The 27,898-nt window shown below is 49.6% G+C and overlaps 1 protein-coding gene across 1 annotated transcript in view; it reads right to left on the reverse strand.

Annotated features, from left to right (window-relative positions):
- Nucleotides 1-27,898, reverse strand: part of TLN2 (talin 2) — a 249,186-nt gene that overhangs the window by 36,520 nt on the left and 184,768 nt on the right. The window contains exons 41-46 of the mRNA XM_008706048.2: nucleotides 23,974-24,120; nucleotides 19,764-19,865; nucleotides 17,226-17,345; nucleotides 10,092-10,238; nucleotides 3,816-3,982; nucleotides 2,713-2,896 (exon numbers count right to left, since the gene is read on the reverse strand). Coding sequence (XP_008704270.2) covers nucleotides 2,713-2,896; nucleotides 3,816-3,982; nucleotides 10,092-10,238; nucleotides 17,226-17,345; nucleotides 19,764-19,865; nucleotides 23,974-24,120 — 867 coding nt within the window. The remainder of the gene's footprint in view (nucleotides 1-2,712; nucleotides 2,897-3,815; nucleotides 3,983-10,091; nucleotides 10,239-17,225; nucleotides 17,346-19,763; nucleotides 19,866-23,973; nucleotides 24,121-27,898) is intronic.

Genomic DNA, 27,898 nt, shown 5'->3' on the forward strand with positions numbered 1-27,898 from the left:
CCTGCTCTTGTTCCTCTCTCTGCCTGGAACCCGGCTCTTCTCATCATTCAGGTCTCAGCTCACACATCAGGCCCTCAGAGACCTTTCCTGACCACCCCCAACCTGAAATCCGTCAGTGTGTCCTGTTTTCTTTATAGCACTTATTACGTGGAATTACTGTCTTTTCCCCCGACGTGGAGGCAAGCTCGAGGAGAGCCAGCCTGGACTTCTGTCTGTTGTGTTCTGCACTCAGAAGTGGGTCTGGCACGTGGCGGGCACTCAGGAAATACTCACGGAATGACTGAATGGACAGGTGCACAACTTGCCGACACTGGAAAGAATACGGTATCTCCGCTCGTCATTGAGCAGAGACCACAGGCCATCTTTACAGCGTGCTGGACCTGGGATCTGAAGCCCCAGCCACAAGTCGGAATGACGTGACACGCCTTATATGTGAATCTCCCTAACTCCGACTTCTGTAACAGCGACAGTTTCCCCTTACTGAGGGCGATGCTCGAGGTGCTGAGGCAGGCATGCCACCCGTGACCTTGCTTCACCCTCACCACTGCCATCCAAGTGGGAACTACGACGCTCCCGTCCACACTCCCAGGGCCTCAGCGTGATCCCAAGGGCTATGGTCTTAACGTTCACACTCGCTTACGCGCTAGGGCTCTGGCTCGTCATGGACGAACGGCATTAGCAGCACCAGCGCTATCTCACTGCACTGCTGCGAGGGTGACCGCATAACGTACCTGAAAACACATCAGAACCTCCTGTGTCCCCGAGGCCTGAGAGCACAGTGACACTGCACCTCTGCCCCCCCACCCTCGCCAGCTCCGTCCTGTGCCTTCTTACCCTAGGGCGCACGGAACCTCTGGCAACCTCTGAAACCACAGGGCAGGTCAGGGCCTGATGGGTATGGACTTCACGCTGCCCGATTCCGGCCATCACAGCTGCAGAGAGGGGCAGCGGGTGGAGAGCAAGGGACAGCAAGCAAAGATTGCTGCCAACACCCAGCACGCACGGTCCCATCCGCGGTCACTGGGCACTGACTGGCGAATAGGCACATTTCTGTGGGGCGATCTTTTCCACTAGAGGTCTCATTAGAAGTTGGGGTTCAAGGACATCTAGACCATTTGGGTGTCGGGGCTCTAAACAATTTGACACACTTCTCTGTGTTCAAAGATTTAAATCCTCCCCGGCCTGTTCACTTTTCCTCAAGTGGAGCCAGGCTCCAAGAGTGTGGATTCCAACCCCACCGAGCATTTTCAAGCTTTGCCTTCCTCCATGGGTGTGAGAACAATACCACAGGCAGGGATTTGTGTGAATGCTTCGAATTCCAGAGGGCAGCCAATCCGGGCTTGGATGTTATCAGAGAGAAATGTGGCAAGAGGAGTAAAATGGCCACGTGTGGAACGTTTCCTCCCGGAGCTCTGCTCCAGTGGAGGATGTCGGGCAGGGTAGGGTCATGGCCACACGGGAGCCAAGCTGGTGGCCTTGTGTAAACCACAACAGTAGCTGCCCGGGCACCGGACGGTAGGCGGTTTCCTATTCAGTTCTGTCCACATGGGCCAAATAGACGAGTTAACGGAGTGTAATTTAAGCAGTGAAAATGGAGGTGTGTGCCCTCTGAAGGTGCTGCTGACGGAGCAGACGGGTTTCAGGTTCTGCCCTCGGAATGGGGACAGTCTGTTACTGGTGGCCCTGGCTGGCTTGTAGGTTTGCTAACAGCTGAGTACATATTTCTGGAACACCCACTGTGCTGCATTGGGTGCTTAGCCTTCAAAGGCTGTCCCTGAGGAGCTGCGGGTCCTGGCGGAGGAGGAAGGAGCAGGCAGGTAACATCAGTGACACTGCTGAATCCAAAGCAGTTAGAGGAGCACAGAGCCCGGCCCAAGCCCCAGCTCCTCTCTCCCCTCCCCTTCAGAGCCAGACTTCTCAAGTGCTGTCTAGACACGCCGGCTTCCCCTCTTTACCCTCAGCTGCCCACTCCCCACAAAGAGCCGTTGCTGGTGTGGCCGCTGGCCTCCATGCCACGAGGGCCCGTGGCCAGCTCTCGGACCTTCGTTTTCCTGACAAGTCAGCTGTGTCTCTGGTGAGTTGAAACAGTCCCCTCTCTTACCATCAGGAGCCCTGGCTTTCCCCCTACCAGTAGCTGCTGCTTTTCCATCTCCCCAGGGATCTCTTTCTCCTTACTATGGTCTCAAACGGTGGCTTCCTCAACTCTGCCTTGAACCCCCCTTCTTCTCTCACCCCATGTTCTTCCTCTCCTGTGGTTGCAGTCATTGGAAGGCAACAGGCCCTGAATCCATACCCTCATACCCGTGCAGGCTAATGTCCCCTCTCTAGTTCTACCTGTGGTCTCTCTGGCACCAGCCCACACTGAACTCACCTTCCCCTCCCCGCCTAAGCCTGCTCTCCCTCCAGGGAGCCATCATCCGCCGGCCAATCTCGTGTGTGACGTAGCGTCCTCCTGGCCCTCCCTCCCCCTTCTATGCAAACACTCACAGTGCTCAACCCTTCACCAGTCATCTCTACCCTCATGGCCACCACCACTGTCTGGGCCACTGTCCTGCCCAGATCACTCTCCTACCAGACCCCAAAATGCGGACGCACCCACACCCCTACTGTTTGCTCCAGCAGTTCCTGGTTGGTCTTTGGTCTCTTCTGAGGCCTGCGGCACAGTGTTTACGGGAATGTGAGGGGGACCCATGGCCCTCGGCCCACCGGTACCTGTGTCTCGGGGTCATCAGAGCCCAGGCTGGCGGCCCCCAGCTTGACCACCTCAGCGAGCTGGGTGATGGTGGCCGCTGATGACTGGGCCGCCTGGGCCAGCTTGTCCGGCGTGGACGCAGCCCCCGAGACCAGCAGCTTCGTGTCTTCCACCAAGGCCTTTGCTGTCTTCAGAATGTTCTCCCTGAGAAAGCGGGGAGGGGGATAGAGGGCAGAGCTTGGCTACTGGTAGTTAGGAAGCAAAGAAACCCTTCCTAAGGGATTTTTTGTTAAAGGGCTTTGAAGAACCGAGAGGATGGATTTCCCCTTTCTTATTGGGGTGCTGTCTATGCAGGAAAACGGGAAGAGGTGAGTCAGTCTGGTATCCACAGAATCGATTAATAGTCAACATCAGTGAAAGACTCAGGCCCACCAGTTTGACCCTCTTTCCCCCCACCCTGTAGCTCAGTGAGAGGTCAGCTTCTTTCCTGTGGTTCCCCCTAAATACTTCACAGCTATGGGGAGCTGCAAGAACCTATGGGTCATCAGAACCCAAAGGGCTGCATCCTGGAATGGGTGACAGCATTGGTCATCTCCTCCCTAGCCCAGTTCTGGGACTGAAGAGAGAGGAAGAAAGGTAAAGGACATGCGGTAAGGCTATGGGGGAGGGCTCTGCAGCGGTAGATGGAGACCCCAGCACCAGCCTCTAGAAGCAGGGCCTGAGGAGCCAGCCTGGGACAGGCAGCAGGCTCAGAGCCCCACTCTCCATTTATGCCAGAGCTAAATGGCCCTGCCCTGGCCACTCCCACTCCCCCGGGGCTGGCAGCAAATCAGACGCACATCTCTCTAGCTTGGAAAGCAGAAGGTCAAAAAGCTGTCCTCTGCCAGGGCAGGCTGGACTCAGGCTGCCAGAGGCACAAAGCTGGAACAGGACTCTGTGTTTACAGTTGGCAAAGGGGCTTGTTTTGATTATGTGGTTCACTTTCTCCCCTAGAGCATCTTACTGAAATCAAAATGGTTAACCGCATTTCTGGCTCTTGGGCAGAGTCTCCAAAGTCCATCAGGCCAGCCTGAACCTCTCCCCATCCAGGAGCCCCCAGGATGGCCTCCATCCACCCCCATACCTGTGGTCTGCAAAAGTCTCGTTGTTCTCTGCATTCAGGGTCCCTGCGGTGGCAAACATGATGGTGGTGTCCAGGTCGGCTATAATCCCGGACACAGCAGTGGCAGCTGTGATGCATGCCTGGGTCCCCTTGTTTCCAGCCTGCAGAGCTGACAGTACCAAGGACACCTGTAGGCAGAGAGGGGATGTCAGGGTGAATGGGGAAATGGAGAAAATGTAACCCAAAGATTTTCAGACTCAAATATCATTGAAAAAAAAAACACTCAAAAAATAGAAAAGGATGGAATTCTTCCAAACTCATTTATAAAGCCAAAATTACCCTGATACCAAAACCAGACAAGGGTGCCACAAGAAAAGAAAATTACAGACCAGCATGCCTGATGAACATAGTACAAAAATCCTCAACAAAATATTAGGGAACTGAATTCAACAATACATTGAAAGGATCATACACCATGACCAAGGGGAATTTACTCCCCATGCAAGGGTGATTCAGCATCCACAAATCAGTCAACGTGATACCCAATAAAGGGTAAAAATCTTATGATCAACTCAATAGATACGGAAAAATCATTTGACGAAATTCAATACCCACTGATAATAAAAACTTTCAACAAAGTAGGTACAGAAGGAACATATTTCAAAATAATAAAGGCCACATATGACAAATCCACAGCTAACATCAAACTCAATGGTGAAAGGCTCAAAGCTTTTCCTCTAAGATCAGGATCAAGACAAAGATCCACCCCCTTCTCACTTTTATTCAACAGAGTATTGGAAGCCCTAGCCAAAGCAATCACGCAATTAAAAGAAATATGAGGCATTCAAATTGGAAAGGAAGAAATAAAACCATCACTATTTGCAGATGACATATTGTATAGAGAAAACCCTAAAGACTCCATCAAAAACTGTCAGGAACTAATCAATGAATTCAGTAGAGTTGAGGGATAGAAAATCAATACACAAAAATCCGCAGTGTTCCTATAAGCTAATACTGAACTAACAGAAAAAGAAATTAAGAAAATAATCCCATTTACACAACTGTTTCAAAAAGAATAAAATACCTAGGAATACATTCAACCAAGGGGGTGAGAGACTTGTATATGGAAAATTCCAAGATGTTAAAGAAGTAAGCTGATGAGGCACAAATTAATGGAAAGATACTCCATGCTAACAGACTGCAAGAATCAATATTGTTAAAATGTCCATACTACTGAAAGCTATCTACAGATTCAACACAATCCCTATCAAAATTCCAATGGCATTTTTCACAGAAATACAACAAACAATCCTAAAATTTCTAACCCCAAAAGGTGCTGAGTAACCAAAGCAATCCTGAGAAAGAAGAACAAAGTTGGAGATTTCACGATTTAAAATAATCTTACAAAGCTATACTAATCAAAACAGTATGGTACTGGCATAAAAACAGACACACGGATCAATGGAATACAGAGCCTAGAAATAAACCCAAGCATATACAGCCAATCCATTGTATGATGAAGGAGCCACAAGGAGGAAGGAGCTACATGGAGGAAGGACGGTCTCTTGAAGAAATTGTGTTGGGAAAATTAGACAGCTACATGCAAAAAAAAAAAAAAAAAAAAAGAAAGAAAGAAAAAGAAACTGGACCACTGCCTTACAGCATACACAAAAATTAGCTTAAAATGGATTAAAGACTTGAATGTAAGATGTGAAACCATAAAACTCCTAGAAGAAAACATAGGCAGTAACCTCCTTGACTTGGATCTCGGTGATAATTTTTAGAATCTGACACCGAAAACAAAAGCAACAAAAGCAAGAATGAACAAGTGAGACTATGTGAAATTAAAATGTTTCTGCACAGCAAAGGAAACCATCAGCAAAATGAAAAAAAGCAACTTACTGAATAAAGAAAGTATTTGCAAATCATATATCTCACAAGGGCTTAATGTCCAAAATATGTAAAGCATACATACAACTCAATAGCAAAAAAACAATACTATTAGAAATGGGCAGAAGATCTGAATAGACATTTTTCCAAAGAAGACATACAGGTGGCCAAGAAGTACATGAAATGATAATCAATATCATTAAATACCGAGAAAATGCCAATCAAATCCACAGTGAGATACCATTTCACACCTGCTGGCATGGCTATTGTCCAAAAGACAAGCAATTACAGGTGCTGCCACAGATGCAGCGAAAAGGGAACCCTGGTGCACTGTCGGTGGGGATGCAAACTGGCACAGCCACTGTGGAAAATACGGGGGTTCCTCAAAAAATTACCAACAGAACTACCATAGGATCCAGCGATTGCAGTGCTGGGTATTTATCTGAAAAAAACAATTTTTTTTTGGAAAAAAACAAATTCTAACTCAAAAAGCTATGTATCTCTATGTTCACTGCAGCATTATTTACAGCAGCCAATCTATGGAAGCAACCTAAATGTCCACGGACGGATGAATGGATAAAGAAAGTACGGTGTATGCTATCCAACAGGCTATCATTCAGCCATAAGAATGAAATTTTGCCATTGCGACAACATGGACAGACCTCAAGGGCATTATGCTAAGTGAAGTCAGTCAAGAGAAAGAAATGCCATACGATCTCTCTTATACGTGGAACCTAGAACGAAACAAAAAAACCCAAGCTCACGGATACAGAGAACAGACTGGTAGTTGCCAGAGGCAGGGGATGGGAGTTAGGAGAACTGGCTGAACTTTTTTCTTTGTTTGAATGCATCGAATAAAAATTAAAAACAAAACAAAACCCAACCAACCAACTCAAAGAAAAACGGATCAGTTTTCTGGTGGGAGGGAGGGTGTCGATCGAACAGAGGTGGCTAAAGGCACAAACTTCCAGTTACAAAAAAAGTAAGTACTAGGGATATAGTGTACAACATGGTGACTACAATTATCTTTCATATGTATCGCACAGCAGTGTTAAGAGTAAATCTTAGGAGTTCTCATCACCAGGAACAAATCCATATATTTTGTATCTACGTGACATGATGGCTGCTCATCAAGCTTATTGTGGTAATCACTTCATATATAACACATGACAGACACACCATCACGCTGTACGCCCTAAACTTCTGTAGTACCGTGTATCAATTATACCTCAAACCAGGGGAAAAAGTAAACAAGAACAGTGAATTTTCTCTCTGGGACTCAGTGCAGCTGATGGGTTAACAAAGGTTTTGGTGTCAACATCTCAGGCTGAATACCAGCATTATCATTTGCTGGCTAAACAACTTTGGGCAACTGCTTGACCTTAGTTTCCTCATCTGGAAACTGGAGAAATTATTTCTTGCCTATCAGGGTTGTTGGGAGGAATAAGGGGGGATGTGTATGTATTGTGTGGTTTGCACATAGTAAGTGATCAGTAGGAAACAGATAATTTTAATAGGGTTACATTTCTGGGACCAGAGAGAAATTCAGGTTCCTGTGAAATGTGTGGCCATTTCTGTCCCCTCTGATCAAGTTTTCTGTAGAACAGCCTTCTGCTAACACTCGTCATTCCTGCCCTTGGCTGCCTCTGGATTGGAAATTCTTCAGGGTGGACCCCATAGTGGCTAGAGCCCAGCACGTACCTGCATGTCACCTCTCTACTCCAACACTCCCTTGAGCTATCATCTGCCACTAAATAATTCCAGTGACCCAAGAGTCCAGCAAGTTGGCTCTGTTCACTCTGGTGACTTCCAAGCCAGAAACCCTTCGCTGCCACCTGCCACCCTCACCTCCTCTAGAACACCTCCACTGTTCCTAGAGACACTTTCCTAGGACACAAAGCGAACTCCACCACACCCTGGAGTACAATTCTCCCCTGCTGTCAACGGAAGATGAGCTCCTTGCACAACCAGTTCAACTTCTCTGGCCTCCCCCCACATTCTTGCCACATCAGTCAGCCCTTCACTTCCCCAAACATCCCTTGCCTCTTCCACGCTGGGTCTGCTCCCTGCCTGCAATGCCCCCTCCCTGTTCTTCAGCCACCAACCTGCTCATCCTGCAAAAGCCAGCTCAAAGTCCCCACTGTCCTCATCCCGAGACACAGCTGTGCCTCCTGAGGATTCCACAGCATGCTCTCCCTGCCCTCAGGACAGCCCATTTAGCACAGGTTAAAACGGCACACATCTGGTTAGTGACTGCAGGCTCTGAGTCTGGGGACCGTCGGGAGCTGTCCTATTAACCTCTGTGCACACACCCACCACCTTGACTATGGCTGACCCAAAGAAGAGTCTGAAAGTATTCTGTGAATGCACTGTTTAAAAACACACTGACCAGGATCCAGGATTGAGGACTTACAGCATCAACGAGGGGCAGAGTTTATATGCTCTCTTCCATGCTGCTCAGATCCTAGCAGAGGTGGTGGACACAGCCTAGCAGGCAGGGCACGGGGCCCTCTTCCCGAGCACCCGCCCTGTCCCAAGACTAGCCCACAAGGACTGGTTTCTCTTCCTCATTTGCCTGACCCTCCTTCCTGAAGTTAAATGCTACTATGTCTCACCAGCAAAAGTCAGAATGGCACAGAGCTGGCCTGGGAATGAAGTATCCAGTTTCTGGAAAGAACTCCTGGAGGACAGGTGACAAAGGCCAAAACAAGGAATCACAAGTCTGGGAGGGATGTTCTCAGCCAGACTGAAAAAAAGAAGAGTCCCAGAAACAGTGTCCCGCCTACTACAAAAGGCACGCACGTCAGCAGTTTACTGAGCGGCTACAAGTCCCTAGGGGATGAGGACACAAAGGTGAGCAAGTCAAGGGGCTCAGGGCTGGTGGGAAGTTACAGACACAACCAAGCCACGTAAGAAAGACACACCAGGTAGAGAGGGCAGGGCAGGAACATGGAGCAAGAAAACACCGAAAAGGCTCGTTTAGTCTGAACAGCCGATTCCCTGCCTTCGAGCCTCCTCCAGGTGTCCTAAGTCAGGGACCCTGTGCTGGGAGAAGCAGGAAGACGGAGAACAGCTCAGAGAGATCAAGTGGCTTGGCCCCACCAGCCACCATCATGCAGCTTGGACCCCCACCTCCCTTCCTTCGGGTACCAGTTCCCAGGTCTCCGCTGGGAGACCTTGGCTACAGTAACTTCAACAAGGACGGGCTTTGAAAGGAGGGCGAACGCCTTCCTCCAGCTGAGAGACTGGTTTCCTCATCCTGTGGCATCCAAGAAGGCCTGGGCAGGCCTGTGGGCTGCAGGAGGCGGCCAGACGTGGCTCAGCCTCGGCCAGGTACAGTGCAGCCTCCACAGCGGCAGCTCCAGGTGAGGGGTCCCCCAACTGCCCAAGTCCTGTTGCCCGCTTCTGAACAGGACAGACCTCTCTGTCCTGGGGACCCGAGGGAGGGGGAAAAGCCAGCCAAGCATTGATGCTTCAGCCCGCACTGTGCATGGCCTGCAAGACAGCTATCCTGAAAAGGGACTCGGAGAAATAAGCAAGGCCGGAGATGAGTATACTGTGGGGGGTGTAAGGGAGCCCTGGGAATGAAGGGACGAGAGAACGGGCTTTGTCCAGCAGGGAACCCTGTGGGAGAAGAGTGCAGGCAACGGTTTACAGAGAGCAGCAGCCAGGAGGTAGGACACGGCGAACCGTGTGTCTGGCCCTGTGCCAAGCACTTTTATACACACCACCGCATCTCATTTTCACAACCCTAAGGCCCAGTGTTGTATTTCCCTGTGCTCATTCTACAGATGAGGGCATTGAGGCTGAGAAGTGGGGAGTCACTCTGCTGAGACCCCAGAGCCCCACGACCTTCGCTCCGTAAGGGACTCTCTCCACTAACAGCCACTGTTAGAGATCGAGCACCCCCAGCGGGCTCCTGGGCTCGCAATCACAGCGCCGGGCCACTTCTGGCGGGGTGCTCAGCGCTTCCCCACTTCACGGTCTCTTCCGGGAGGAAAGAGGTTACACGAAGAGAGCTTTGCGTCCTTCCCAGTCCCCAGCACCTGGGAGCCTTCCTGAGAAGGAAGCCCAGGGGACGAGTGTCTAAAGGGGTTGCAGGGTGGGGCTCCGGGTGCTCATGTGACTTTGATAGTTTGTCTGGTCTGTCTGCAGAAAAGCCCATCTACGGTGTACCACAGGGGCTCTGACTTTCAAGGGACAGCCCCTCTCAATTTCTCAGGGCTACGAATCACCCCAGACCCGATACGCCCCATCCCTGGGGAATCCCTGCGTGAGGGAGAAGACGACCAGACCTGACTGGATGGTCTCTGGCTTAGCCTCTCACGTATGTCTCTGGTCACGGTGGGCCACCGAGGGCCTGTGCGGGGTACTGTGGCTGTGTCTGGCCCCAGGGCTGCTCCTTACCTTCTCTGTGACTGCACGGGCACACTCGATGAGCTCCCTCTTGGTGTAGCTGTCAGTGGGGCACACCTGGAGGGCCCCCGCCTTCTGCACCAGGAAGATGCAGCCGTGGCCCAGGTCCTGCACACGAGTGCGAATCTGGAAGCCGATCTGTGGAGGCAAGCCCGGGGTGGGGAAGGAGAGGCATGATGGATTCTGCCATTGAGTGCTCCCCTATGTGGAAAATTTCTTCTACGTCCTATGGGAGCCTGGCTAGGAAAATTCCACTGCTGTTAGGAGTCTGTGTTTGGTGGAGTATGGAATTTGGTTGATTTTACTTCCCTTTTTAGAGCCTGTAAAATGCCCACAGTCCCCAGGAAGCAAGCCTGTGTCTCATCATCCTAGCCTAATGCCTTTCTGATACTTGTTACCTTTTCTGGTGTATTGTTTACTTGCATTCCGAGCCACCTAACAAAAAGGTTAGTTAGAACAACTCTGGGGGGGGGGTAATTATTATTCATTCAAGCATTTATTGAGCTCCTACTGTGTGTCAGGGCCTCTCCTGAGCAGGGATTGCATTTACTTTCATTTATTCTGCACGGCAGCCCTAGAGAGTAATTAGAAGTTCAAAATATATAGCTTTGGTAAGAAGCATAAAGCATTCAGGTTCTTGCAAAATTGCTATGTTTACAAGCAGAACACCCCCTTCCTCAGCTGTGTCCCATGGTGAGAGCCACCATGCTGGGCCCGGGCTTCCTTTCTATCAGGCCAGGCTGTGGTTTCCTTAAAAAGGTACATTTTTAGAGCTAACGGCTCAGCAGGCACGCATTCTTTTAATGACCCCTGAGTAGTGTGATTATAAAAAGGTGTTTTGCCTAAAAGAACCCAAATGAGCTCCATGATAGAGAGGCTGCTAGCTGTCTCTTTAAGGCGTAATAAATTCCACCTCCCAAAGTTTGCATTCCTCTGGCTGTTTCACATCAATTTTCATTTTGGTCTGATCAATACAGCCGCCATAAATAATCTGCCCTCCAGCCCAGGTAGGCAACTAAAAGCAAAACACCTTAAGCTTTAATTAATAAGTGTTATTTCCAAGACTCCACAACAGCAAGAAGTTGTGGTTTCTCCTAGCATTGACCAAGAACAGCTACTAAGATCTCGGGTATCGAGTAAAAGATGGGAGATCTGGACCACTGGGGTGCTATCTTCCAGCATCGTCCTATTTAAGGCAGGGGGGATTGGGGTGGTGAAGGGGGCTGTAAATGTTAACTCTATTACTGAAACACACGCTTTTAGGGAAAAAGGTAATTCCCTTATCCCCTTAAGGCCCAAAGGATATTTAAAATTCATTTAATAGGGGCGCCTGGGTGGCTCAGTCGGTTAAGCGTCTGCCTTTGGCTCAGGTCATGATCTCAGAGTCCTGGGATTGAGCCCTGTGTCAGGTTCCCTGCTCCGCAGGGAAGCCTGCTTCTCCCTCTCCCTCTGCCTGCTGCTCCCCCTACTTGTGCTGTCAAATAAATAAAATCTTAAAAAAAAAAAAAAATCTATTTAATAGAACATTCTCCTGATCCAGAAAGTGGAGCTTTGGCTCTTTTGCGGTGCTGCCAGTTTCACAATCAGGGAGGGCTACTTGTGGACCATCTCCAGATGGAAGACAACATCAGGGTCATACAAACTGGCAGCTCCCAGACAGGTCCGCCACAGAGGAGGGGAGAGGCGCTCCAGTTCAGCCACCCAGCGGAAACCCCCGAATTGTAGCTGTTTGCTGGGACGTCTGCTGGTTTACATACAAGGCCCGGATGAAGCGGGGGGGTGCTCCAGGAAAGCTGAGAACTCAGCCTGGCTCTTGAGGCTTTTCTGATCTGTGTACTTTAACCCGACACGCTCGAGGGTCAGAGCTAATCCACAGGCCAGAGCTCTGTGACCACAGGTCTCTCAAAGACAGGCACGGCTGAGAGAGCCAGGCAGGGGGCAAATGCGGGAAGCAGCAGAATTTCAAAATTAAACTGACCTTACTAGCTCAACCTCCTCGTTGACAGATGAAGAGACTGTGCAGGCTCAGAGAAGTGATGTGATTGTCCCAAGATCCCACAGCCAGTATCTGGCAAAGCCAGAGGAGAACCCAAGTCGCTCATCCCAGCATAGCACTCTACCCATCAGATCAGCGCTTACTAACTTAGTTTTTCCCCACTCTGCATCGGTACCGCACCCTGCCCCAGTGCCGAATCTCTCCTGGAAACTCAACATGTAGAACTGATACAATGTGTTATTAGTATACCCTTCCTTTAGGAGTTAAAATTCATGTCCTTGACTCAGTAAGAAGTCAACAATGAGACGAAGTTAATCAAAGTTTAAAAGTCGGATTCGAAGACTGACCCGTTTCTGTATTTTGCTTGGGCTGCAATGTTACGTGTGTACAGGTTTTCCTGCAGCCCCCAAACCCTAGCAGGGAGAAGCTGCATCAGCCTGAGGTCTGCAGAAAACCACCCAGCAGCCCACAGTAGGTGCCGGGGCCTCCAATGGGTCACTATGTGGCCCGGACCGGAGTTTACTCAAAAACACACACGGTTTTTCCTAAGAGTTTAGAAAACAGTTCAATTATGTTTAAAAGTGAGCCCTGACTCAATCGTGCAGAACTTCCAAAGCGCCTCCCTGGGTCAGGGCTCTGAAGAGTAAGGTGGGAAACCCCTGTGCTAGGAAGGACCAGGCTCGGAAAGAACCTTCTCTATGTCCCACTTCTGCTCCCTACTCGGAACCATGCCTGAGCTTCCTGTCCACACAATGCAGGGCACTGGGGTGAGCACAGGCCTCTTAAATCTCTCCCAAATGGCCCTGGAGGTGTAAGGGAGAAGGGACCTGCTCCCACACTGTCCCAAGCCTGAAACCATGACACAGCCTCAGCGACACTCAGCCCCTCAGCCCCCTCCCTCTCTCATGCTCCCTCAGCCCCCTCCAGAGAGGCCCTGCTATGAAAAACACCCCCACGTCCTGATGCTCGGCCCCCTCCTTGGAGGGGACACCATGCATGCAGCAAAGGATCCTGTAATCGCAGGGGTCATTAGGGAGGAGATTCTAGGTAGGAAGCACCGACAGACTAGCACCAGAAAGCAAAGGGATAAGCCTGAGATTAGGCAACAGTTGTACAAAGCCCTTCGGGTTCTCGGCCATCCCAGGGCTTGGTCCTGGCGACAGGTCTGTGCCAGGTCACACGATTACCTTCTTGGTGCCCAGAGGCCTCCTTGAGGTTTGGCCATGCAATCCTCCTATATGCTTGGCTGCGCAGTCCTATTTGGACAGCAGGCAGGAGGATAAGTATCATGAAGGACATGTTGAAATAGGCTTCACTTATTTTCACAGGCTAAGCGGGCTGAAAGCAACAAGAACGGGAGGGATCTCAGCATGCCAGCCCCATGCCTGCCCTCAGTCCTTCACCCACGTGGGCAGCACAGGTAGCAGAAAGGCCCACGGGGTCTGCTTCTGGCCCAGCCTTCCTGGCCACCAAACTCCCCGGGTGAGCCCGCTAACGTCCCGGGCTTTTGTTCCCTCACCTGTGAAACGGGACAGAACCTGCCATACTACCCAGGGCTGGTGGACCAAATGAAAAAGGTATGTGTGAACACATCTCAGAGTAGAAAGTGGCACGTGAATGCTGTGACAAGAGGTAGCTTGGTGAGGGGGAAACAGCAAAGGCTGTGATGCCCTGGGTTTGAATCCTGACTTTGCCATGTTTACTTATTTACTTACTTGAAACTTCACTTCTTCCAAGAAGTTATTTCCAGTGGCTTCCGCACTGACTCTTGTAGCTGTGTGCTCTTGGGCAATCTAACTAAGCTCCCTGAGTTTGCTAACCTGTGAAATGGGAAGAACCAAGGGTTGTGCAGTTGTGAAGGTACACGGGACAGCCCCCAACATGGATCTGATCCATGGTGTGGACTTGCTGAACAGCTCGCATGTTATTCTTTTCCATAGGTCCGTGGGGCAGCTAGGCCAGGCACTTAAAGGGGACAACAAAAGCAACAGACTCTACTGCCAATTTCCAGAACATTCTGTACTGCTGGAGGAACATCTGAGATTGTATTGAAAAAGATAAGGGCTTTAAAAATGCTAACTTCTCAAAGTAACACTAAATTTCTCAGCAAATCTGACCAGCCCCCAGGGTGATCTGAGTTACCACCAACCAGTGTATATTATAAAGGAATGTTGCTCAGACATTCAACTTGGGGTTTTAAATTGGCAACTGCAGTAAAGCATGACTCGAACGTCAAGAAAAACCCTCAATTCCCTTCTTGCCCAAATGGGCATCGTCTCCTGGTTTTATGTCCTGGGGGAAACTGGAAGTCTGGCCTTTATGAAGTTTTGGATCAAATTTCAGTTGGAGGCGGTCTCAGAAACACTGATCATCTTCTTTACTGCCTTAAACTAAACAAAACATACACATTTTTCTCAGGCTTTTAAAACAATTACATCTGAAACCAGGTCAAATATCATTTGCCTGGGAGAGCTTGTGAACACTGAACAGGCAAGAGCGGATGTTTGCTGACAGGCTTTACAGTTTCTCCTTAAAAAGAAAAAAAAAAAAAAACATAGAAGGGAAAGAATCATGAGTGCAGAACAGAAACAGGACATCACTTTCCACCTACAGAAAGTGTGTCTCGGAGCGGAAAGTTTTAGAGAATTCTAGTGTGGACACCGTCTCATGTTTGGGAAGAGGCTGTGGGTTCTTGCCGCAGGCTTGCGACCAATGTTCCTGCCAGCTTTGAAGACACGCAGTATTACAAGTGGTCATGGCAGAGTTCCCTCCGAGACAAAGCTGTACTCACTAGATCTCCCCCCCCCCAAGCATTTATATTTAGCACTGGTGGCTCACAGGATCTATAATTTCCTTCTTTTTAAAAGAGAACAGTGATCTTTGTGAAGTTGCCTGAGGGTTTTGACTTTGCCGAAGCAAGTTTTCACAGTGGCGTTAAGAGGAGTTTGAGTTTTCCACGGAAAAAGCAGCAGATAAAGCTCCTGCTTAGTGTTCAGAGGGCAGAGCTAGGGCTTCTCCTGTGATTGTCACATTCTGCAAAAGACCAAAACGCTGACTCGGCACGGCAGCCTGCGGGACGATAGCGAGAGAGCGGCTTCCTCCTCGCCCTGGATAGACATACTTGCACATGCTGTGATGTGGGGCCCTCTTGGAGAGAAAACTAATTCCACAGTCTTGAAATTAAAAAAAACCAAAAAGCCAAAAAAACAACCTACATTGCTTTAGGGATCTCCCCAACCTTCTCAGTTTTCCCCTAAATATCTGTCTGGCGAATGCACACAAAGAATTTTCCTTAGCAAGGCACTGGTAATTGTATATTCTCCCTGCCCCTTTTTGCTCCAGGTCACACGGCTCTTGTGTCTGGAATGTAAAATACAACTTAAGACGCAATGGCGTAAAGGGAGAACCTTAATGAAAACGTCAGCTGCTACAAACGCAGGGCCAGGGACTCAAGTAATTTCGCGTGGGGTTTTCAGCCATACCTTTCCTTTCCTGGCTGCTCTGGCATTATTTTGTATTTTGCTTCACAGTCTGGGTTGTGGGAAGAAAATCTGCCTGTTTCACATGTGGGCTGGGGAGCTCCGAAGAACTCAGATGTGGGAAGGTCTCCCCAGATCATGGGTTCTCCACTCAGTAACTCAGGCCAGTCAACATCTGAACCAACCACATGGATTTAGATTCCATTTGTAAAGATTTCTGGACACAGAGATCCAAACCCTCTCCACAGCCTCTTTGTTTTTTAGTCCCGCAAAGCCTAACACTTCTTCCTGTTGTCCAGATTGCTCCTTCCTGTAACATAAGTTCCCTTAGGCTTGTTCAGGAAATTCAACATTTACACAGAATCCTGATTGGGCCCGGGGCGGGGGGGTTCCTTATGATTTTGCTTCCTGGGTAGTGACTTCACAGAGTCATTACAAACAGAACTATTCATGCTGCAGCCTAAATATTCAACCGTCCTAAAATCTCAAAGTGCAGGCAGTTAGAGACCCACGTCATCCCATGCTAGATATATATGTATGCAAGTGCATACATATGAGACTCCTGTTTACATGCATTGTTATATGTTAGCAAGGGATTCTGTTTTGGGTCATTTCTGCATCATCTCCGGGAGTCTTTGTGAAGACATGCTTAGAATGGACTCCTGGCAGACAGCACGAAGTGGCCTGGGGACACGGACTGTCACTGCAAGGAGAAGGGAAGATCAGTCACAGCCACCCACCCCGACACCCCGCTTCATTTAGGAATATCGTAAACAGGATTTGTGCTGAATACACGGCCTGCTGAATGTCACAGAAGGTAGTTACCTTCATCTTCCCAGCGTCCCTGCAATCTATTTCACTAGTCTTTATTCCAGATGGAGCTCTGTGTCTCTAAGGAGCCACGCGGTAGCTGGGCACGGGGCACCTTCCATGTGCTAACGATCGGGCATGGGCCGCTCCAGCCGGCCCACTTGCTTCCCAGGGGACCACTTCATTACTCAGGCCTATCAGACTGGGCTCTTAGAAAGTGGCCTCTGGGACCAAACTTTTGCCAAATTTGCCAATTTTTACCCCTACAAATATGGGTACAGGCCTTCTAAAGCAAAGTCTGTGTTTGGCGACAAAGGGAAGTGAGTTTAGGGAAGGCAGGCAGGTAATGAAGAGGAGCCCACAGGAGATGGGGGGGGCAGTTCCACCATAGTTGGGCAGGACTTTGTGTCACAGAAGTAGGCTACCCAGCCCTTTCTCAGACGGGGCCAAATAAATCCCATACTTGGCTCTTCCAATACTGCTGTGAGCCTTTGGAAAACAGGAAAATCACTGAGGAGGATGTGCTAAGCAAGAGGAAGATGCCAGGGTGTGTTCTGCTCTGGGAGTCAGGCGACCTGGCCGGACACTCTCAACAGAGGGCGTGTGCCTGAAAGCCCACCTCCCAGGGGGGACCCAGCTCTCCGCCTGCTGGCCTCAGAAAGGACAGTGAGCTCTGAGCACAGCCTGGGGCTACCGGATCTGAACTGGGGGGCTGGCAGGAGAGCAGTGGGAACTTATCAGGCCGGAATCTTCTAGGGGAGAGCTAAGCTATCAAGAACTCCCCGGGAGTGGGTACCAGTGTGCATGTGCTTCTTAAGACAGGGGCTTATGGTGGCAGACCTCCTCTGGCTCCGCCGTGGCTGCTGCCATCTGGCCCTGGAGAGCCAGGTGCCCATAGTCACTGGTCATTTGTGAAGCCAGTCCTCCCAACTCCTCCGGGTTAGTAACCGACTTAGTCATCTGGAAAAAGAAAACAAGCAAGACACAAACACACACACACACACACACACACACACACACACACACAGAAAAAAGCATGAGAACCATGTGTTAATACCACTGGAAGCCAAAGGGTTTCATTCACTTTTAAGCTCTGGACTTGCATTTGGGGTTGGAGAGGGCAATTCAAGCAAAGCCCATGCTGCGACGTGCACAACAGGCCAGCAGGTCCTGGCGGGGCCAGCGGGCGCCATGCGAGGCTCAGCAGGGCAGGCCCTCACGATCCACTCTGGGAGGTGAGCGCGGCAGTCCCAGCCCACCTGGCCCCACGGGTCACCATGAGACTTCCCCTGGGAGTGCAGGGGACACGAGCCCCAAGCAGTGCCCATCCCTGGTCACATGCTGCTGCAGAGAGCTGAGCTGGTCCCTGGGAACATAGAAGCAGGTCCCACCCTGACAAGAGGGCATGAGGATAGGGCTGTTAGGGAAGTCATGACTGAGAAGTGATGGGTGAGCCCAATGTCTGGGGCGAAGATATTCAAAGAGAATACAGCTTTAAAATCAATTTGTGCCAAAGGATGACACGGGTTCAGCTACAAATTTGGTTAAGAGTCCACTGTAGCCTAAACGGTCGAGCTCCGCCTTTTCTTTATCAGGGTATCTTCCACCTGCTTCATAGAAAAACTTACCTAAATTTATCCTACCTAGCTAACACACTAGTTTCTAGATTTTCTTTTTCCTCCAACAAAATGCCTCTTAGTGCTCCAAACAGCAGTTTTAACTGCTGCCCAGAAAGGTGTCCTTGTCCCTCCTGAATAAGAGGCTTCCCTCCTGCTGCACCTCTTCTCTCTCTCGGTGGCATTAGAAGACCCTGGCTTTAAAGGGCTTAAAAAAAATGCTTTAAATGGCTCCATATCCACAGAGGCTGGACAGGAATGTGTAGTCACCTAAGGCATGTTTACCAGGAAATGTCAGGCTTTCAGGTGTAGGCGTGGGTTCCCAAGGAACACATACTGAACCCCGAGAGAGAGGGAGGCTGGACCTAGAGCTGTTTCATTTGAGCCCTGCCACGTGGAACACAGCAATTCTGGGGCAACCTGATGTGGTGAAGTGGGACCCTTGCTAACTTAGGGCCCAGGCCAGCTAACCTAAGAGCAACCGTGCAGCCCCCGGCCAGGCCCCTGAAGAGCATGGGCATCAAGGCTTAAGATGGGCCTGCTGAGAACTAGCCCAGGAGATGTCCCAGAAACATGAGGAGGCCACTCCAAATACTTTCATCTCCTGCTGCACTGTGCTCCCTGCTCAGAGGACTTGGCAGTGCAGGGCTGCCTGATCTGACCTCTGACCTGCCGGAGACCCCCGAGCAGAACCAGCTCTGGCCTGACTCCAGCTCTTTTACTCCGATGTGGGCACAGCTCCTATTCTCCTTCCCGGCCCGAATCCTTTTAAGCAACAATGAATCTGGCACAATTGTGGAGTTTCTAAGAAGGAGTAGTAGCAACCAGGGAAGCCTTTGTGGTCCAAGCCCAACCTCTAGTGGACAGAGGACTACATGACAGCATCATGCACCGGCCGGTGGGGTAGGAACCACGCCTCGGCTCAGTCTGGTCCCTCCAGCTGGGAGGCCACTGCGTCTCCCTACTCAGCCTCACGTGGCAGCAGCAGAGGCATCCTCCCAAATTTTATTCCGTGACATCTGAGCCTTCGAAGGTTAAGAGGAACTTTCTTACTATGTACTCCTATCTATTCTTTGAGGACACCATTTGTCATCTTTTGTACAATTTTTTAACCTATCAGGATAGCATTCTCTGTCTCTCGATGCCATTTTTATCTAAAGATGCATATAATACACTTCCGATGGCAATACATTTTAGGGGGAAAAAAAAGAAGAAAGAAAAAAAGTTGAAAATTACCCCCAAAGGTTACATGCCTTTTGTTGTCAAGGAAACTGTCTTTATATAACCATGCTGTTTCATTTTGCCTCAAAGACTGGCATATCTTACTTAGTCCAAGGACTGTAACTTGATTCCATTGGACAATCTCTATTCCACTCCACATGTCTTCTCTTGTACTGTAACTTTATAAAAACACCTCAAGTCCTTTGTGAGGTGAATAGGTTTTTTTTTTCCCCTTCCTCTTACCTCCAACTTCCTTCTCATTTTCTCTCCCTCCTTTGCTCCCCTGTCCTCATGCCCAAGTCTCAATGATCTGTAATTACCTCTTGCAGTTTTTCCATGAAATGAGAGCTCCAGCAGACGGGGGTGTCTAGACCACAGGCCACCAGAGAGACCACAGATAAAGGACGGAGCTGGGGCCCAGAAGGAACCAGAAACACGGGATAGTCTCTGTCCGACACAGACCCCGATGTGAAGACTCAGTGGTGGTAGTGGTGGACACCAGCCCAACTGACAGTGGGTGGGGCAGCTCTTTTCCTCTTACCATTTCCTGAGCTGTCACCGCAATGGCTTTGGAATATTTAACCACAGTCGTCTGATAGTCGACAAATGTTCCCTTTGGTTCTGGAGGAGTGCCTTCATCCAGCTACAGCAGAGAGAAAAAGAACCCACATGTCAGGAGAGGACAGTTGAAGTGTGGGCTGTATTGATTAGAATCGGGAACTTTGAAAAATGGAGATGCCCACAGAATTTCTTTGGTTGAGAGTCAACAGCATCCCCCAGCTTTGGTGATAAGGACTTTAACAGAGATGCAAAGATGGCACTCGGGGTACACAGGCCTCGTCTGAGAGGAGAGGGAGGGCATGCCAGAGGTACGACATTTCTGCCAAGTCTTACCAGGGACATCCGCGACATACAAAAAGGGAGGGAAGGGGTTCCAAAAAGTGGATTAGAGTTCAAGCACATGGCGGTGGGCATGAGCCAGACACTTCTAGGGAAGCCCAGAATGGCAGAAGACGAGCTGGGAGAGGAGGCAGAATGTAAATCGTGAAGGCCTTCCCCAGGAATGGTTTATACCCTGGAACCCTTGCTTCTGATCCAAGTTGGGGACAACAAGTGAGTGGAAGCAGTAGGAATAGTTTGTTGCTCATCAGACCCTGAGAGCAATAGGAATTGAGAGATGGGAGAGATCACTGTGGAGGGCAGAGCTGGAGCAAGTGGGACAGTGGCTCCGTCCCTCGAAGGGTTGGGGGCATATTGGTTCAGAAGACTTGTATTTGAGATCTGGTTCCATGGTTTACGAATGGGTCTCAAGCTGGTTGCTTAAATTCTGAGTCTCAGGTCCTTGACTGGAAACTTCCTAGCATCAGAAGATTGTAGTACACATCAACTGAGATCATACCTGGCCAAGAGCTATGTGAAGGAAGAGGAGATGATGACCAGGATGATGAAGATGATGATAATGTCAATGATGACTGTGATGAAGAAAAAAGCAATCCATCTTCATCATCATCATCATCATTACTGTTACCATTGATTGCTCAATGGTATTCCACGTGAAGAGACAAAATAAGGAGAAATGAATACAGGAAGAGTGAGGATAGTGAAGAGAAGAGGGGGCTGCTGAGAGCAGTGGGAATGAAGCTGAGCTGTCTGATGAAGAACCTTGATATCATGAGTATGGTGGGATCTGGAGTACACAATGACATATTTGAGAAGAGCTTCCTGGCAGTTCTCTGCCAGACAGTTTGCAGTCGGGGCAGAGACTAGGGGCCAAGAGGGCACTTAGGAGATGTTAGATGGAGTCTTCAATAAGAGCTCCATGTCGCAAGCAGGCGCTAACTACAATATGAGCCCAAGGAACGTCTCACTGCAGCCTCTGCGTGATGTGGCCGCACAGTTCAGGAATGTAATGTCCACCAACGCCTCGACACAGACTCCAGGCTAGATTTTTCTAGGTTTCTTCATCAGGGATATAGCTGCTGCCAATTATCTCCAACACACTACGGGGGTCCTGCTGGTCAAATGCGGACTGAATTGTAGGCTCATTAACTCAGTGCAAACTGACTGGGCTTCTTCTAAGTGTCCAGCAATGTGCAGGGAGACTTCACATGAGCCGTGGCCTAACTGCAAACACACCAGGAACTGGAGCTGAAGGGCAGCTTAGAACACAACCTGCCAGTCTGAAGACAATGAGAAAGGGAAGAACAAACTGGTCAATTTTTTTGGATTTCAAATTTATTTAGTTCAAAGAACTTTCCTTTGTTCTGAGATTATAGCTTTCCTACTTTTTTTGAGGGGGATGTTAACATGACCTTTCTTAGATGAAATAGTAGTGATGCAGACAGCAGGGTTTTTGTTTCTTTAACCTCCTCCCCTGGTCAGAAAGAAGAAAAAACCATCATAACCACCAACACCAAACAGTCCAAACAAAAAAGCAAACAAAGAAAAGGTAGTGGGTCACAAAATCCCCAAGACTGAGAACCACTAACCCCAGTGAATAGGGAAACCAAGGTTCAGAGAACTGGAGTGATGTGTCCAAGGTCACCCAGAAACCTGATTACTTCATATTAAACCATCAATTCCCAAACCTTCTGGTGCTTAGAGAATTCCAGGAAGAACCTTCACAGCAGAAGCACCGGAAGTGGCACAAATTCCATCCAAGTTAGACTCAGCTTTGGGTACGCTCCTTTTTTCTGCCAGTCACTCCATGCCTTTGAGAATTTCAGACAACGATGCTAACAGTATATCAATGTAACCAAATAACCGAAACTCAGGAAATGCCCTAGTTCTAACACTTTACCACTTAGGGTCTCAAAGGCCCTGGGATATCATTTAATACAAAGTGCACAGCAATGGTAGGCTGGGGTAGGCTGAACAGAGGGAGAATGGGAAAGAGGCCCTGGGTAGAACCTTGGGTGTCAGGTCTGGGTGGACAGGAGTTTAGGGTTACCAACAAAGCCCCCACTGTGTACTCTGCAGAATGGAGGGAAGAATCCCTTTGTTCCTGGCCTCTGTGGCTCTTGTCATTAGCAATTCCTAATTTTTGCTACCAGGTAACGCCAGACTTCTTTCCCAGCCCTTCCAAAAGAGTCAAGAGCATCCTGGGCTGAGTGAGAGAGCAGCTGTCACACCACTGACATCAGACAGTACAAAAGCTGCTTTCTTTACTGAAAATCCGTCTTGCAATACAAGGCTCAGCGGCTATCAAACAAAGACTTCAAGAGCCTGACTTCCACATTCCGGAGATTTATGGAACTGTTCCCTATCGCTAGAGTCATTTGGAAAAATACCTTCTCCTAGGAAGAAAACGGTTATCGTTTGATTTTCTAATTTGTACTGAGAAACCTTGAGCTCCATTATTTAATATCCTTGGTAGAAACATGGCTTACTTTCGAAGCTCTGGTACTCTGATGTCCAGAAAAACCAAACACACCCATTGAGACTTCCCCAAAGGCTTTAGAAAGAGGGGGAATTTCACTCATTTTCTGCCAAACTGTCCATATTTGAGGCACGAGGAGCCCACGGCAGAAATTACCGGAGTGACCCAACAAGGCACGTCTGGGGTGTCTAAAGGAGTCCCGGCACCCCCGCCTGGCTTGTGACTCTCTCAATCTGATAATGACTGCGTAATGAATGTTTAAGGGGAATCATCCTAATTATAGTTTCAGGCTGTCACCTCTTTATGGAGATACGAACCAACCAATCTTCTCTAAATTAGCAATTAAAGACCACTTATTATCCTGAAAAACCATAATAATGTATTCACAATCTGACAATGGATATTTCAAAACACGGACGAAATCTAAAATTCTTGGCTGTGCTATCACAGAATGAAAATCAGATGTTGATGAACAATTGTTAATTTAATGACAGTCAAACTGACACAACTAGCGAAGGGTTCCTTGAGGACAGAGCAGGAGATAGTCTCCAGTCACACTTCTCTACTGATCCAACCCAACCAAGGGTCACTAGAGGAGAAACGACTGTCCTGTTATCTTCTACGCCCGTTGCCTGCAAGAGTTCACTATGGGCTTTCACACATACCACGTAGGTGGTTTCTGCATCTGGCTACCAAAACCATGGGGGAGATTTAAAAAATCCAGATTCCTGGGGAGCGTGGGAAGCTCAGTCAGTTAAGCGTCTGCTTTCAGCTCAGCGGTGAGTCTGCGTCTCCCTCTCCCTCTGCCTGCTGCCCCCCCACCGCCGCTTGTGCTCTGTCAAATAAATAAATAAAATCTTAAAAAAAAAATCCAGATATTCCTTGGCCTAATTCCACAGAGATTTCAGTTGATCGGGACTGGGGTAGGGCCTAGGAATGTGCTCCCCAAGATTCCAAAGGAGCCATTCCGAAGACCAGCCCTTGGGAATCCCTTCATTATTTCACTTTGGAGTTTGTTCCCCACAATAACTCGAGGAGGGAAACAGGGAGGTAAATACCTACTTCCATTTGATAAGTGAAGGAACCAATGATACCTTCTCCCGTGTGTAAAACTGGAAGACAGGGTGAGAGTGGCTTCCAAAAGTAATGAATGAATAATCAAGAATGAGTAACAAGTTGAACAGAGGACAGATGTATGTACATTGATCAAAACCCTCAGAAAAAGAGTCACTGGCCACTGGTCACTGGGTCCCTGGTATTCGCTTTGACTGACTGCTCCTTAGAGAAAAGCACCTGGGGACCATGTCTGAGGGAAACTGAGAAGGAACTGGGGTCAAGGGGTTAAGGTGAGCATCTGGGCGCCCAGGCCTACCTTGCTCATGGCCTCTGCAATGGCGTCGACCATGCCTCCCACCAGCCCCACTTCACTGGCGGCTTCATTCAGTGTCACCATGATGTCATCAACAGCCTCCTTCATGAGCTGGGCGGCCTCCGTGATAGCATCGTGGGTGTGCTGGGCCTGAGAGGGGAAAGCGGAAAGGGGACTGTGAGGGGTTTCCATAAGCACAGGAAAATGGTGCTCGGTCTCCTTGGAAAATCACTTCACTTCTTTTAGGTATAACTTTAAAGAAGCACAACACAAAACTATATCCCCATTACGGAGCACAACAGTGATTCTGAATTTTTCCTTTTCTTCTGTTGGTACGTTTGTTTGCAAAATCACCACAAATCAGAAAAAGAAGTAGAAAAAGATGTCTTTTTACAATCAAAAGGAAAAATAAAATTGCAATATCAATTGCAATTGGGAGAAAGAGAATGTCATTGATTCCCAAAGACACAAGCTTACAGGTTTAGTTAAAAAAAAAAAAAACGAAACAAACCTAATATAAAGGGAAAAACATGTTCATGACAACAGCACTTCTCCTCAAAGCTGTCGAACACTCTAGAATTCCCTTCCTGCAAATAAGGTTGGATTATGGAAACGTAGGGACATAGAGGAGAAATACATCCGCAGAAAGAGGAACAGCCTTTGCAATTATGTCACAGATTACACTGCCATGAGGGTGGAGGGACGAGTGAGCAAAGTTCTTCAGGGACAGACGTTCTGCAGGCAAAGTCTCGAGCGCTCACAAGCTTCCTTTGACTGTAACTCGGAGGCGCTCCAACACCTGCTGGAGTCTCACGTGCATGTCAAGCACAGAGGAGGTGCCGGGTAAATGAATGAGTGACCAGGTGAAACAATGGTAGGGCCAGGCTCCCCGAAAAACACCTCCAGTGGTAGCAAGATGCAGGAGGAGGAGCCAAAGTCCTGCCATCAGAAAAACAGGGTTCTAGCTCTGGTTCTACCTCTTATTAGCTAAGTGGGGTCCTGGGTGTGGCTTCCTCAGCACAGTGGGAATGACGGTAACAATGCTATAGAGTAGAATTCAACGAGATAATATGGATGCATGCGCCATGTATTTACAATAAGAGCAGTCTAGGCGCACCTGACTGGCTCAGTCGGTTAAGTGTCTGTCTGCCTTCAGCTCACGTCATGATCCCAGAGTCCTGGGATTGAGCCCCACATCCAGCTCCCTGCGCAGCAGGGAGTCTGCTTCTCCCTCTGCCCCTCCCCCTGTTCATGCGCTCTCTCTCTTTCAAATAAATGAAATCTTAAAGAAAATAAAGAATAGGCTAGTCGTAGATGCCTGAGCCTAGGGAAGCTTGGTCTAGGGTCAGGTAGTCAGCATCAGATCGTGCTTCTCCGGGCACCAGGGGCCCCCCATGCAGTGGCCACAGCTGCCCTGATGCCCCTCAGGGGAGACGACCCTTCCCAAGGCCCAAGAAATTGCACCTTCCCTCCGGTGGATGAGACAGTAAGGAGGCCAGCGAGGGAAGGGCAATGTAACTTTTATGACTGGCTAACTGGAAGAGAAGAATTAGAAGAGGAGGCTGTGGGAGCTGCAGGAACTGTCTGTGTGTGTGGAACCGAAAGCCGCGGCACACAAGAGGAGGTCTTCCAAAATGACACATGACGAGAAGTGAAGTATGCGGATCATGGCTGGTGACCTCGAGGCAACTGTGTCGGGATGCAAACGCTGATTGATCATTACGACTAAAATGAACTCACAAGTTAACAGTGACAAATAGCCTTGAGGAAGGAAGATCCTTGACTCTTTTTCCAGCTTGGACGGGGAGTCGCTTTCTGGACTTCTTCCCTCCACCCCCTTCCCTGGCAGCCTCCTCAGGGCTCCACCTTCTCCCCCTCGGCCTGCAGCAGCTGGTTCTATCATGTTCTCCTCCTCCTTCACCCTTTGTCCCATGCAAATCCTAGCCCTCTTTCAAGGCCCAGCCTAAATACCATCTCCTCCAGCAGCCCTCCTTGGATGGCTCTGTCCTCATGCTCTCATTGGCTTTCCTTTGGATTCCTGCAGACCTGAGGAGCGACTCTGGAGTCAGAGAGTCATTGAGAGGTGAAGGCCTCAGAGAAAAGGATCTGGGGAAAGTGAGGCTCAATACTGGAACACGATACGGCTTCTGCCCGGCTTGCTCTCAGGACATGTGCCTGTGAAGTCCTCGGCCTCTGTGTAAGGAGGCTGGCTGTCTTGAGGCTGTGCGCTGGGCAGACTGCATGGTGAGACCACACAGAGGTACAAAGGGCTCTCCAAGGAGCCCCAGGCCCTGAACAGGTCAGTGATTTCAGCTCAAGCACCAGATCCGGGAGTGACCGCACCTCAGGTCACTCAAGCCCCGGTCACCACCTCGCTGAGGTCAGTGGATCTGCAGATCGACCAGAGATCATTCTCAGATGGTGCTTTTTAAGTCACTAAGTTTTAGGACGGCTTGTTTGCAGCAACAGCTCACTGCGACAGCCCTCAAGAAGGGCTCCGAAGCCAGCCTTGGGGTCAGAGAGGACTTCTCAGAGGAGGTGTCCGGGTTGAAGTTGAGACCAGCCTCCAGCAGAGTTGATGGGCTGAGGAGGGGAGAAAAGGGAGAGTGTGCCGGGCAGAGGACACAGGCTGTACAAAGGTGTGGAGGCAGGAAGGCTGTGGACTGTGAAGATTAGCTGACAAGTGCGCTGTATGGGAAGTGTCTAGCACGGTGCCTGCCACACAGCTCCTGCCCCCTTCCATTACCTCTCCATCAATCCGGCCCCTCCCCAACTAGGCTGCATGCTCATTGCCAACAGTTGGCTTTGCTTCCCTCTAGAAGCACAGCATTCGCAGGAAATGAAGGGTTTGATCAAGTCACCGGGGTGGGGGGGGGCGCTAATGTAAAGGGTGAGACATTCATTCTTACTTTCACAAGTGTTTCTCTTTTCTTTTTACAAGGATAACCTTCACAGGCTGTTGGTGCAATTTCTCCCCTGGAGAGGCTTGTTTAGAAGTAAATGGAACCGTCTGTTTCTGTGCTGCCAACCAGGCGTGGACGGCAGAGCTGAGGGCAGAGACAGGGCTCATGGGGAGTCAGAACAGGCCCTGGCCCTCCCTCCCTGCCCTTGAGTCATTGGCTGGGCTCGCGCATGCTGCACTGACCTGCTCCAGCTCTCCTGACTGGACCAGGAAAACCCAGTGGCATTCAGGTGGACGCAGGCAAGGTGCCAAGGGCCAGTGTATACTCCAGAGTGCAAGAGCCAGCCTACGGGCCCAATGTGATTCTCAAACCAGCTGCAAAATCTCTGTTCTTGTGTCTTGGGTCAGGTATTTTAGCGTCTGACAGACAATGCTTCACCCTAGGTGACAGGCAGGGAACCTGGCATGACAACAGATATCAAAGCCCAGAAGAGTAGGAAGAGTGGCCAGCTGCTGCCACTCCCGAGGGCTCCTCTGTGCCAGGCGCTGTGCTCAGCACTGCCCTGCGCATCCCACTCCTCCTCACAGCCCACCGGAGGGCGAGAGCCGGACAACGGGCCTGCCAGGGACCCCCCGACAGTCGCCGTCTGAAAATGGGAGCTGAAGCATGAAATCTTATGGATCTGGTGGCTGACCAAGGCCCCCGACTGGCCGGCCATCTGCTAAACTGATGCCACTGGTCAAAAGGAAATGGAGCAGATGGCCAGATCAGGTCAAATTTCTCAGTGCCACTGAAAAAACAAACCTTAATCTAGGGACTATGCCACCTATCAAGGGAAGTTTCAGCCTCTCCCCTCCAACAGGGTGCTTTTAAACAAGGTGACGGCACCCAAGTACCATGTGGCAAATGCAAGGGGCCTCAGGACTTGCTACCACTCCCAAAGTTGGCTGCCCCCCTCCCCCCCCCGCATTCAGTGCTTGCTGCCAGATGAGCCCAACCCTAGGAGCTCACCCAGTGTGAAATGG

This window comes from Ursus maritimus, unplaced genomic scaffold (assembly GCF_017311325.1).
Source record: "Ursus maritimus isolate PB19 unplaced genomic scaffold, ASM1731132v1 scaffold_35, whole genome shotgun sequence".
Lineage (NCBI taxonomy): Eukaryota > Metazoa > Chordata > Mammalia > Carnivora > Ursidae > Ursus > Ursus maritimus.